This window comes from Carassius auratus, chromosome 19 (assembly GCF_003368295.1).
Source record: "Carassius auratus strain Wakin chromosome 19, ASM336829v1, whole genome shotgun sequence".
Taxonomy (NCBI): domain Eukaryota; kingdom Metazoa; phylum Chordata; class Actinopteri; order Cypriniformes; family Cyprinidae; genus Carassius; species Carassius auratus.
The window spans coordinates 3,092,888-3,106,672 of record NC_039261.1 but is presented as its reverse complement, the minus strand read 5'-3'; the positions used below and the strand labels follow the sequence as shown (position 1 = coordinate 3,106,672).

At 39.7% G+C, this 13,785-nt stretch overlaps 1 protein-coding gene across 3 annotated transcripts; it reads left to right on the top strand.

The window, feature by feature from the left end:
* The first annotated feature begins 9,383 nt into the window (after positions 1–9,383).
* On the top strand, positions 9,384–12,000 carry LOC113119140 (stathmin-like). 3 transcript variants are annotated; one of them, XM_026288373.1, is made up of 5 exons: positions 9,384–9,514; positions 10,634–10,701; positions 10,792–10,964; positions 11,196–11,387; positions 11,467–12,000. In XM_026288373.1, the coding sequence occupies exons 2-5, from the start codon at positions 10,686–10,688 to the stop codon at positions 11,530–11,532; spliced, it is 447 nt and encodes a 148-aa protein (XP_026144158.1). In that variant the 5' UTR covers positions 9,384–9,514; positions 10,634–10,685; the 3' UTR covers positions 11,533–12,000. The 3 variants fall into 3 exon arrangements, with proteins under 3 accessions (XP_026144158.1, XP_026144159.1, XP_026144157.1); XM_026288374.1 differs by having other exon boundaries at positions 9,415–9,514; positions 10,655–10,701; XM_026288372.1 differs by lacking the exon at positions 9,384–9,514 and adding an exon at positions 9,954–10,021 and having other exon boundaries at positions 10,655–10,701.
* Positions 12,001–13,785: the final 1,785 nt, after the last annotated feature.

The window sequence follows — 13,785 nt, the reverse complement described above, 5'->3', positions numbered from 1 at the left end:
TCTGTAGCCTATTAATGCTTGATCCTATAAGGAGACAAAAAAAAAAAAAAAAAAAAAAAAAAAAAACGTACATTTCTGTTTTGTTTTTATAAAAGAGCTGGAAGAATGTAATTTATCCCAGAACAGATTGCCTCTGAATGATTTATAATACGTTTTTTGTTGTTTGAATATATATATATATATGTATATATATATATATATATATATATATATATATATATATATATATATATATATATATATATATATATATATATATATATATATATATATATATTTTTTTTTTTTTTTTTTTTTTTAAACCAAGCTGCTATGATTGAGGTGATAATAGTGCATTTCCCCGTTTGTCCTCTAGATGGAGACTTTCCTCTTTCTCACACATTGAGACATGTTTACTCTTATCACACCTCTGTGGAAGAAATCATCTTTAACCACACACACACACACACACACACACACAGAGAGAGAGAGAGAGGACACTGGGGAGGATATTAAACTGTCATAAACTTGTCAGCTTGACATCACTAATAAGAGAATGCATGTGAATTGAATGAAGCGGGTAATGACTCAGTGGGGCGTTGTTAGTTCTCTGTTCCTTTAGAAGAGGTGTGTGTTTGAAGAAGCATGAAGCTGAGACTCTCCCCCTGCCGATGTGTTTCTACACTGCTCTTGTCTAGACTCATGTGTCTGCATGAGTGTAAAACTCAAATTCCCAAATATGAAAGGTCGCAGCAGGGATTGTCTTCTAGCTATTTCTGATTTGACAGAAGGATGGATGCTTCTTATCCACCCAAATCACCTCTCAGACACCACAGTTTGATATTATATGCTGTTCTTCAGTCACTGTCCCCTGAAGGTTGACACCTCACTCATGCGAGGCAGTGTCTCATGGGCACGGTTGCTCTGTTGCTATAGTTATCTTTGTCGAATGCTGTCTCATCCAGAAGAAACAGACTGTTTTGGGGAGCTGCTCGGGACATTTACACATTATTAGCTGTCAGCTTCCTCATTTAAGAAATGTAGATGCACATAAAATACACTGTTTGTTAGCCTTTCTTTCAATATACAGTACATGTTATCACAATATAAGTTTAGGTACAGGGATTAAAGGGATCTAAAAAATATGCTCATGCAGAATATGAGTACTGATACACAGACAATATAAGTTAATAGTAAGAATTGGACCTTAATAGTGTTGCTATTAAATTCAGTCCGTTTTTACTTCAATGCATTTCAAATTTTCATTTTGTAGACTGCTGAAGTCGATCTGTTTTCAGCAGTTTTCCTCCAAAGGCAGACCAGACAGAAGCAGTCATGCATGCGTCTGATGCAGTGACCTGCTGTATCTCCAGCAGTGATCAACCCTTCAGAAGTCCCTCGTGAGGCGCGTTTACATCCTTCCACTGTTTGACTCGACAGATCAAACCATTACTGATCGAGTGGGGCACAGCAGACACTCACTATGGCACTGTAATTACACTCAGATGATGATCTGAATGCATCGCTCACGGTTTCATATATTTCTATTTTGTAAAGCTGATTCAACATGATTTTTTAAGAGGATTGGATTTGATTTCTCTAGTTGTTTTGCTCATGTAGCAGGTCTCTTCCCTCTTCTGTATTTTGGGAAATTCTTGGTGGTGACTTCATCCTTTGTCCTGATTTGGATCACAAAGCTGTGAACAGAGCACACACACACACACACACACACACACACACACACACACACACACACACACACACAGGTCCTGCAGCAGTGATATCACCACCTGCATGACTGGAGCTTAAAGACGGTTTGGCAGCAGGAGTGGTACAGCCCAATATCACTGTGTCACAGGTATAACACACACACACATTTATGCGTATATGTCAGAATAGGAATGTGCATGGTTTTTATAGAATATTGTCGCCAAAAATGCCATTTGAAGCTAAACGCAGACATTGGGCTAACAGTTTTCTCCTATCATTTGTTGCCCGGGATTCGGACCCCCAACCTTGCACTTGTTAAAGCAATACTCTACCAGTTGAGCGACATGAAAATTTTAAAACCTGTTACATTTAACCAATATTCAGTTCATAGGGGGCATATTGTTACAGTTACAGCATGAAATACCATTTAAAACCTGTAACATTTTATCTAACTGTTACAGTTAGGGTGTATGCTAACGTAGAAAAAAAGCGCTCAAGGAGGATCTTGATCAAATGAGGAGTTTACTGAACACAGGAGAATAACAGACAATATACAGCACATTAACATCAATACCTTAACTTACAAATACTACATCAGGTTAATCATGGATGAAGAAAAACTAAACAGACAGGGTAGGCGAAGAGGGAGCAAGGAGCCTGGAGCAGGAGGAGACAGATGGTCCTCCAGAGACCAGCCAAGATGGAGATCCACGTTGGAGTCGATGGCGGGAGGAGCCATGGTGGAGAAGGGGACACCAAGGGGGCCAACAGACGGAGACTGCACCGGTGGGTGAGGAGCCCAAGATGGAACAGCTCAGCCGCAGAGCCAGGGTGAAGCCGAGGATCCGGAGGGCCAGGTGGAGCAGAAGGCTCAGGCGACCAAGGTTGAGTAGGGGCCCTGGAAGACCACTGCAGAGCTGGAGTGACTGAGGATAGAGGTGGAACCAGAGGGAAGGAGGAGCCTGACAGAGCCGGAGGGATGGGAGCCGGTAGGTCGAAGGACCGAGGAGGAGTCCAGGGCTCGGAGGCTGGAGGCAGAGACAGGGAATTCACGCGCCATGGCGGAGATGGAGATTGGCAGTCCAGTGGCGAACAATCGCGCCCAGATGGCGCGGACTGAGGGTGAGCTGCGGGACAGACTGGCACCAGCAGAGATGAGGTCGTGGAACTGGCTTGTCGAGGAGAGAGGAAGGATGGGAGGAAACACAGGAGGATCAGGGCTGGACAGACCCAGCAGAGAGACAGGAGATACAGAGCTGGATTCAGGAATTACCTCCATAGACCAGTCCATAAGGTGCTCCATATTATTTCTAGTAACCGAAAACAGCTCACCCTCAGTCGCAGAAGTTCCTCCACGCCCTCGATCTCCACTAAGACTCCCACGATGCACGGTGTTGCCGGCTCACACACCTGGGCAGTTGCGCTCTCGAGGTCCTGCACCCTGTCGGTGATTGGCTCGGGCTCTGCGGCTGCGGTGGGCTCTGGCTCTGTGCGGCTTGATGGTGGCTGGCTGGTCTCTGGGTCAGGAGTGGGGCTGGAGATATCCTTTTGCGGCGGTGCAGATGGTCCATGAAGATCCATTATTCTCCAGCACCCACTCCACGAAAGCAGCAAAATCCTCTCAGGGACCGTTCGATGGTAGGCGTGCCTTACACCGCTCGCTCAGGCCGGTGTGGTAGAAATTTGAGCGCGAGCTGTCGGGGAAGTGGGTAAGGTATGCCAGATCGAGATCCCTGGTATGGTCCTCCAGCGAACGGTCCAGTTGCTCCAGGCACAAGAGTCAGACTGCTGGAATCACCATTCCGGGACATGGAGGAAAACAAACCAAAAAGAAAGAAAAATGCCGCTAACTAAACTGTTTTGGTCCATGATTCTGTTACAGTTAGTGTGTATGCTAACGTAGGAAGAAAAAAAAAAGCGCTTGAGTAGGATCTTGACCAAATGAGGAGTTTACTAAACATGGGAGAATAACAGACAATATGCAGCACATTAACATCAATACCTTAACTTACAAATACTACATCAGGTTAATCACAGACAATGAAAAACTAAACAGACAGGGTATTTAAGCACACAGGAGGTAATAAGGGAACAGAAATCCATGAACGTAACACTAATGTAACATTTACCTGTTTTTTTCTCACAATTCAGACTTTTATTTTTTTTCACAAGTTTACGTATTCAAATTTGGACTTTATAAGTAACTCGATTTAACTCAACAAAAGTGAGTTTTTCAATTATCCAGAAGTGTGGGACTAAAACTGGGGAAAGAGGAGAATGGAAAGTTGTTTTTCATCATCAGAATTGTGAGATATAATTTTGGAATTAAGAGAATAAAGTCAGAATTAATCAAGGACCAGAACTATCCGTTTTATAACATAACACAGTGCTCCTCCTCTCATGGCTTCATCTGAATGGGTGACAGCATACACTTTTTTTTTCATTTTGGTGGATTGGATCACAAGTGGACAACACTAAACACAGGTGTAAACTGGGTGTGAAAGATTTTGATCTTACTCACTTTCAGCCACTTCCAGAGGTAGTCGAAAACACATTCGACTGGATTGATTTCGTGCTGCTGATGTGGCATTTGAGCAGCCACATGTAATCTGGTCAAAAGTGGACGGAAGAGACGTATTCAAATGCCAGATGTAAACAGGTTTGTGTCTCCATCGTCCGATCGACCAAATCGACCAAAACACATCTTAATAGCAAGTGTAAACAGGGCCTTAGGGTTGTGGTTGATTGTAATGCTGACTGATTTAGCATCCTAATATCTTGTGTTACTGACTCTGTTACAAATTATACATTATTAATCTGACAGCAATCTTCTATAAACAGGTCTTTTATAATACGAAAATAAATCTAATTTAATATAAAATGAAAACTGCAGCGTTAAAAGGGCCCTCACACCCGGACTCACCTGCACCCGGTGCTTTAGCAAAACAGCGAACGGTTAGCAATATTAATTTAAAGTGGTAAATTTAGGAGGGATATGTCATTTATATATGACAAACTTCATGCTGCCAGCATAGCATAGACTGTTCAAATATAATGATGATGTCATTAAATCTCTAGGAGGAGGAGTTAGGGAATAAAACATGTCACTTCCTGTGGCCAGCAGGTGGCGCTATGACTATAACTGAATATGGGAATATAGATCTCTTCAGGTCAGGACTCTTATCAAACATGTGAAGTTTAGGGCCTGAATTATTCAACTTATTATTTCATGGCAAAACATCAAAGTTTGTCAGGCTGTCACGGACACGACCTACAACCAAAACCTTGTGTGGATCTGTTTACATATCTAGGAGAAGTTTTTTAAATAAAGCACCTGAAAATGGCAAAAACGGCACTAAACTTGCAATACTTTTTTATTGGTGTGTTTCATGTGTCTACCAAATTTCGTACATGTACAGTATGTAAAACATATGTCAGATGTAAGTTTTTGCCACTTCTGATGCAAGTGCAAAGTTTCCTGAGTTTTTGAGCATTTTGGAGAAGAAGAAGAAATCACCATCGATTCTCTGGCTCTAATTCAATTCTAGTCTGAGCATATGAGCAGAGAGCAGGAAAGTGTGGGTAACACAGTCAGTTTTACTTGTTACAAAGATTAATACACTTATTTTGCTTCCTGAAAGGACCACAGATTCATTAAAAAACTAAGTAAAAAACAAACACAAACAAAAAAACTTTACGCAACATTAATAAAAAGAAACAGTCCAGACTGTTTAAACAGATTTATTTAACACGGCAACATTTTTTTTTCTTATTAAAAGATTATGTAGCATTTAATATCATCAGTAACTTGGATCTGAAACTGTACAAATAAAACATCCTAGCATCCTCCCTTCACAAAGTGATATGTTAGCCCAACTGTAAAATATAGACAGGAATTATGTAGCTGTCTGGTTCATTTCCAGAAAAATAATAATAAAACAGGTCAAGCTCTGCTTTCCGAAACAAACAAGACAACTTTATTCGTATTCTCTCTGTACGACGACCCAGAAGAAAGCAATGATTATGTGTTGAATCTACTGCTTTGAGAGCTCCTCTGAGACGATGAGCAAGTGCTATAGCAAAAGAAAGCCAATGAGCTTCACTGATACGTGTGAACCAGCACTAGGGGAACCATTATTAGCAACATACACTGATTGATACACAGTAACAGTGCTCCTCCCCATCCACATATGTAGCTCTGCAGGAGACAGCATTAATAGCATAAGCATAAATACTAATATATTAAAATCGTCAACTTTTATATTAATTTGCTTTACTGAAAAGATAGCTGTAGTCATTAGACACATTAAATATGCATTAAGTCATTACTGTATTTTAATTAGGACAGAACTTATGTATTTAATTCATAATTATTAAAAGTTTGGTTTAGTTCATTAATTATTTAAAACAAAAAAAGAGAAAAGAAAAGGATAATTGGAAACTGATTTTCGAAACTTTGATTTGAAGGGTTTTGAAACTCTTTTTAGTGATAGTTGTCTTTATTTTTAACTTAACATAATCTTTTATTGCATCAAGCTTTAGTGGGAAAAAAGGTCTTTTTCCTGAGGCTCTTAGGTCATCTTTTTATTGATCTAAGTCAGGGGTGTCCAATACTGCTCCTGGAGGTTCACGTTCCTGCAAAGTTTAGCTCCAACACAAATTAAACACTCCTGAACCAGCTAACAGAGGTCTTACTAGGCATAATAGAAACCTTCAGACAGCTTTTTGAAACAAGTTGAAGCTAAAGTTTTCAGGACAGTGGCCCTCCAGGACTGAAGAGCTTGAAGACCCCTAATCTAAGCCTTTGATTTGGTTTACCGTGATATATTGAAAACCAGATTCAAATAACATCTGCTGGTTCAGGAATAATCAAATTGAAAGAACACAATGGGTGCATGGCAGGCGCCTTTGTAGAGTGCCAGGGGTATTCCTCAGGGTTTTGTTTTGAGTCCTTTACTTTTGACCCAATGACCCAAAGCATTTAGCTGTGCAATGTTCAATACCTTAACTGTCTTTTTAATTTCTTGCATTGCATTAGTTTTAAATATTTCTAATGAGGATTTAATTAATTTTTACTTTTCAGTCTGAGTAAAATCTATTTTCTTTTGCTCAATTTGTCTGTAAAAGAAAAGTTTATCAAACCTGAATTTAATTTTTTTATTTTTTTTTCACTTCCGGCCTTCATGGACAATTTTATATGACTGATAAATAGTTGCATACAAAATTAATGGTTGTTATTAAGATTGATGTTATTTGGTATTGGTAAAAAAATAAATAAAAAGTTCAGAATATCCACTTGCCTTATCATGCAATGTACACACGTGTACAAAGAAACTAAATGAAATAATAATAATACAAAAAATACCTTTATTAGTTTATTTGGGCAAACCGTCAAAACGTAATGCAAGAGGTTTCTACACCTTAATAGGGCTCATGATCCTCAGCTGTCAACCACTGTGGTTTCTAACCTGCATATCTACAGTAATAGCAAAATGTGTAAATATATATCAGTATAGCAAAATGTGAGCACCATGTAGGCCAATAGAAGGTATTATAAAATGAGCCCCAAGAATCCCCCTGCCCCTGTGGGACACAGCTGAAATGGTCTGTGGTGATGAAAAAAACTGGGACACACAAACACACAAACACACACACATTAACATTTCCGTTTTCCTCCCTTCCTTCAGGCTTCAGTGTCATTTACATATTTCATATTGCAGCATGTTAATTTCACACAGTTTCTCTCAAGCTTCGGTAATCGCATCTCTCATCTTCACCAGATTTTATGTTGTACTTTCAGTGATGGTGATTTTGAAGATTACGACAGTTCTTGTATTGATTAATCAGTGGGAGACCCTTCCTCATCATATCACCTGCTAAAGTTATAACAACCTGGCTGACAATGCCACTGTAAAACTTGACCCAAACTTCATCTGATAACACATATGATAATGTCCCATGGAGTTTACATAAACTAAATCCATTTTATGATTGACTTCATGTACATTTTGTTTACACTGATTGTAGAATAGACTACTATCCTCTGTTTTAGGTCACCAAAATTCACCCGTCCCTCCATGTCTGCCTGTTTTTGCCCCAAACAGACAGGGCTTGTGGTTTGTTGGCATGGAGCTGCCCAACACCATCTGTTCCTCCACCAGTGTGCCTGGACACACATACAGTACACATTATACTGATCCGCTTTTCTCAGACAATTACAATGCAGCAGGACTGATAGATGCTGACAGCCACAGACTGACAGAAAAATAATAATAATAATAATAAATATAATATGTCCATGAATGTTTAAACTGATTCTGATTGCACTACAATCATTATATCTGCTGTTAACTTCTCTGGTTTGCACACTATCTTGGCCTTGTGCTGCTTTACATATCTTTCTTTTTACATTACCTATTTGTAAATTTGTATAGTTGTACTTTATATTTATTTATTATTATCTGTATTTAATGTTCTACTGTTAGTGTTATGTATGCACCAAGGGTCTGAAAGTAATGCAGTTTCTATTCTCTGTAGATGTGTACTGTACATGTGGAAGAACTGACAACAAAGCAGACATGACTTGACTTGATTACTGCCACTTGCTAACTTGCTCATGCCTCTAGTTTAGCTTTGAGTCTTGAACTTCATTGCATAACTTGTTCTACATTCGTTGTGCTTCAGACGTGAACGGAGAACAAAATCCAAAGACTTTACTTCACAGTATGAGTAGCACAATTCTGAACTTCGCTGTGCTGTGTCTGGGAACAGGAGGAGATGCTAAATTTAGCCTAACATTAAAAGCTTTGTTTTACAAAGCTAGAAATTGTACTTTCATCCTTCTTTCCCCAAACTCCTATGTAACAGCAGTCAGAGACTGTGAAGAGTTTAAGAATAACCAGGAGCTATTTTCAGGTTTCCAGCCCATTTTATAACAGGACGAAAGAACACAGCATGCACTATCACAATCCAGTTGTGTTTCATTTGAGATTACTTCAGGCATATTAGAACAACACAGCATTAATGTTTTCATCTATAGGTTCCAGACTCAAATCAGTGAAAGCAAAGGTGACTAAATGTAAGCATGCTCAGGTAAAGGTATTATTCTAAATCCCTGTGCTGGAATTATTTCATGCTGACATGATGAGTCACTTCCCTTTGCCCTGCAACATTGTGCAGATCCAAACGTGGAGATGAGGTAATCAGTCACGGTTTATGACATGTGGATAAAAAAAAGAAAAAAAAAAGAAAAAAAGAAAAAGGTTACATGACAAGAAATACTGCCAGAACACAAATCAGTTTATTTAATTAGCTGTGACTTTTTTAATTTAATTCATGTACTGAAAGCATGGGTGACAACAACCATCATTTGTTTTTTTTTGTTTTTTTTTTTTGCTGTAATACTGATCCTACTGACTGACACTGACACAACAGCAGATCACTATTTGAAATACTTGCAGCAACAGTTAATTAATTAATTAATTAATTTGTTGTAAATACATTGGTAAGAAGCAGCCATCCCAAGTAAGCTTACTATTTCTAATACTATTAAAAGAAGAAACGTGCAGACTTTCTTTTTACACAAACCCATTCACATGTGTTTTATTCACTACAAGTCAAGTTCGTGAGTATCACGCTTTTACGTAACCCTCTCAATAGAACTACATTATCCGGGAGCCAATGAGCGCAACCAATGGGCGTCAAGATCACTTCGTGACGACATAAATTCGATCCTTTTATGCGCGAACTTGACGTGCGTTGAAGTGAGAAAACGGCGCGAGGCGAGCTTTTGTCATCATTCGAACCTGGATCCTTTTGTGTGAAGGTGAGTGTGCTTGCATTGTTATGGTAAAATGCACACGGCTGTATAACTTTGTCCTATGCATCTTGCGCGAGTAGGATTATTTGAGGTGTTGATGTATATATCCGTGGCATGCATGTCATATATTACGAGTTAAAGGAGGCATGCTTGTTTGTCCATGGTCTACACAGTGCGTTTTCTTTCTTTCTTTCTTTCTTTCTTTCTTTCTTTCTTTCTTTTTTGTTAATCCCTTAAGTTTATCCAACACCTGCATGCTTTACTCCGACCCGCTTTTTGGCTTAATTTAGGACCCCTTTTAAATCAATGTGTTGATAAGCTGATAATAATCTTGAAGAGTCACGCTATCTTCTCCGTGTAACGTTACTTCATGCCACAATGGTTTTTGCACCAGACCGTTGCAGGTTCGAGTAACTTGCAGCCAGATTGCACAATGTTTGTGTCGCGTGCAGGAGTTATGATGGAGCTGTGGCGCGCGCACGGCGGAGCAGTGCACGCGGGTCTTTGTTTGGGGTCTGTTCTCTCCTGTCTCTAATAAAAGCGCCTTTGTCTCACCACAAAACGCACTTCAGGATCGCTGCTCATTTTACAGCAAGAACACACAAAAAGTGCAGACTTAAAACGACAAAGTGTTTTTTCCACTCCCCAACTCTGTGGTTTTCAGATGTGCAGGTGGAGTGTTTATGGGAGGGGGCTGTATGATGTTTTTTTTAAGAAAACGCGCCATTTTTTTTTCTTTCCCGCGAAGCTGTAGCAAACCTTTACACGCTGGATTCGCGATATGTCGTCATTTGATAATTTATTTAATTGTTTGGCTGTAATGGGAACCTAGTTTTCGAAAAAGTGACTAGACCTCCTGTTGGGCACATCAGCAGGACCCGTCTCAATCGAGAAAAATATTTGTTTTCTTTAAATACAAATAAATAATAATAATAATAATAATAATAAACCTAATGTTTAAAGTTGTCTGTCTCTCTCTGTATATATATGTGTGTGTGACATAGGCCTATATTTCCTCTTTGATGTAGCTGACTAATAGTGTGTGTGAAGTATGAGGATTGTGTAATGTTATATTATAAAAAGGAAAGGGGGGAAAAAAGTTCAACATTTTGTTTCTTTGAACAGTGTCACTGATTTGGTTTTCAGTCATACGTCGACCCTCAAGTCTTCTGCAACAATGGCATCTTTAAGTGGTAAGACCAGTATTCATACAGATATTTGTAGCAGGTGAGGCGGAGATGTTCCTTTAAATCCTGCAGTTAACCAGTAAAGCTTGTTTCCAGATATTCAGGTCAAGGAGCTGGACAAGCGTGCCTCAGGACAAGCTTTTGAGGTGATCCTTGGGAGTCCTGCTCCAGACGCCAAAGTGGAGTTCCCTCTCTCTCCTCTGAAGAAGAAGGACCTTTCCTTGGAGGAGATCCAGAGGAAGCTAGACGCTGCAGAAGAGAGACGCAAGGTGCAAACCTATACTTCTCACAAACCTCTTATCAAATATTCAAGGCATGCTAGCTTCCGCAAACCTCTTAAAGGCATGCTAGCTAACACTTAAGGCTGTATAAAACATGTTAGTCAATAATAAATGTATGCAACTTTCTCCAGAGTCAAAGAGTTGACTCCTAAAGGGTCTTGTAGTGATATACAAGAGGTCATGGATCACTAAAAGCTGTTTTCCTCCCCTCCTCTCTAGTCTCATGAAGCGGAGGTTCTGAAACACCTAGCAGAGAAGCGTGAGCATGAGAAGGAGGTGCTTCAGAAAGCTCTAGAAGAAAGCAACAATTTCAGCAAGATGGCAGAAGAGAAACTGAACCAGAAGATGGAAGCCAACAAAGAGAAGCGTTCGGCCATCATGGCAGCCATGAACGAGAAGTTCAAAGAGAAGGTACAGGTTGACCGTGTGTTTCCACTGATTTGGTTTGGTCACCATTAAAAACCTTCAATTTGTTTTGCTTCCGTTTTAGGACAAGAAGCTGGAAGAGGTGCGAAAAAACAAAGAAAACAAAGAGGTCGGCTGTGAGGAGAACTAAGACCTGCAGTTAGAGGGGATCCTGGTGGGGCTTTTATGCATCCAAAGATTTGTTCACATGAGAGGGGGGAAAAACCAAACTTAGGAGTCATCATGGGTTCATGTTCAAAATACAAACACATGTAGTGTTCGGTTCACATACAGTAGTGGTTTACACTGATTAACTCCCCTTCACTTATCTGTGTGCTATTTAGACCGCAGCTTCGACACTGTCTGATATTTGCTGTCTTCACCTGTAGGGACCCGTGTATGATGTTTAACATGCTGGTGTGCTGTATTTCTTCAGCTCTTTGCTTTTCTTGAGGTTAGAAGCTTGTTTGTGTGTTTTTGCTTCAAGCACACGACTGTTCTTTGTACAAGTTTAGACCGTGTATTGGAGGCCTTTACATGTGAAACTAGCAATACATGTTTATCTTTGACAGTTAACTTGTCAACTTAATGGTTGTACCAAATAAAATAATTAAACTAGTTCTGGCTTTCAAGTGTTACATTATTTAAATATATATTTTTATCTTAACAGTTAAAGTATTGCATATTCTATCTTTGAGAAGTCTGTTTTCATGTTGACTTGGTAAAGTGAAGCTTGATTTAAGTCTAGTATAAGCTGAAGTTGTGGATCCGAAACCCATTCCAGTGTCAGCCGTCACAGAAGAGCAGGTATAACATGGATTGTGTCTCCCTCTGGTGCGGAGAGTGTGTTCTTGCTCCAATACTTTAAAGCTGCAGTCCGTAACTTTTGGCGCTCTAGCGGTTAATAGACAGAACTGCGTGCGACTGGCGGAAGAACATTGAAGCCGGAGCTACTTCTCTCTGTTTGACGAATCACGCAGGTTCTGGGCTACTCCGCAGCGGTTCCGCCAGAACCAGTCTTAAATAGTCCCATTATTAACACTTAATATAGATTTATCGTAGCAATTAACGATAAGCCAGAAACAAGGTTTGAAAATGATTTATGGTGTATTCGCGTATAAGTTTTGAACAAGTTACGGACCGCAGTTTTAACGTGTATGTATCTCGGCGTGAATCTGTTTGCAAACTGTTTCCCCCGGCTCAAGCAAGGTGTATTTAAGAAATCGAGGAATTAAAAAACATTATGCGAGTTAAGTGGCTTTTGAGGTGTCAGGTGACCATCTTTAAGGGTATGCGAAGTTATGACTTCAAAACATAGGTTTTGGGATGTGGGAAGTGAATGCAATTCTACAAATTGACACCTTTATCTTGGTCAGGTAGTAATAATCATAGCTCATCTTACACCGATTCACTTGAATCTGGACATTCCTGGAATTAAATTACCTTATCCTTTTTTTTTTTTTTTGTCTCCCCCATCTTTGGAAATAAAATATGATCTGGAGGTCAATGGCTACCAGCATCTAGTAACCCATATTCTTCAAAATATCTCGTTTCTTTCATCAGAAGAAAGAAACTCATACACATTTGGTACAACATGAGGGAAAGTAAAGTAAATGATGACAGTTTTCATTTTCGGGTGAACTGTTCTTTAAATGTTAAAATAAAATGCATTCAAATGTAGTTTCAGAATTGGATACCATTATGGGGCCAATCATGTCAAACTCTTCAAGCTTATATAGATAATTACAAGTTCAACATATAAGGACAAGTATTTAGTAACGAATGTGCTCCAACAGATTTGAATTATTTATTTACTGGTGTATTATTATTATTATTATTTTTAGTTTGATTCTATTAGACCTCTATTAGAATGTTTCTGAGGAAATGTATATTGAGCCACTTGGGGGAGCATTGCACAAACACTTCCAAGATTAGGGCCGATGCTGTTGTGTTGACACGCTGACAAAATGCACCATTGCAGTTTCTGACAGGCCTGTGAAAAACCTCTTCATTCGGCTGCTGTGCTGACAGCAGATTTGATTGTGGCTTGCTCCTCTAATGCGCACTAATCTGGCTTTAAAGAGAACTGAAAAAGAAATCGTATTCCTTGTCCTGCACCGCTGTGAGGGTGTCTTTGTAAAGTATACTCAATACCCAGAGGTCAAAGGTCACGCAGACAATCGCTGGGGTCAGTGTAACATCAATGCAGCAGCACGGATCTCGGCGTGCAGATAGTCATGATAATGTCTGGAGCAATCCCCGCAGTGAATGAACTGAAGGTTATAATCGCTGCAGACTGTGTCACTTCAGCTCTTTCTCTCAGCTTTTTCCCGGTCTATTTACCTTTCTGCCACTCACTCTGACAGCAAACCTTTCAGGCGTCCTCTCAAAAGCTGACATCCCC

Bases quoted from the DNA above. Each gene is read 5' to 3' on its own strand.
- LOC113119140 (XM_026288372.1), top strand. From the start codon at position 9,966: ATGATGGAGCTGTGGCGCGCGCACGGCGGAGCAGTGCACGCGGGTCTT. The intron at 10,022-10,654 runs GTCTGTTCTCTC...TTTGGTTTTCAG, and splicing joins CACGCGGGTCTTTGTTTGGG to TCATACGTCGACCCTCAAGT. The intron at 10,965-11,195 runs GTGCAAACCTAT...CCTCCTCTCTAG, and splicing joins CTGCAGAAGAGAGACGCAAG to TCTCATGAAGCGGAGGTTCT.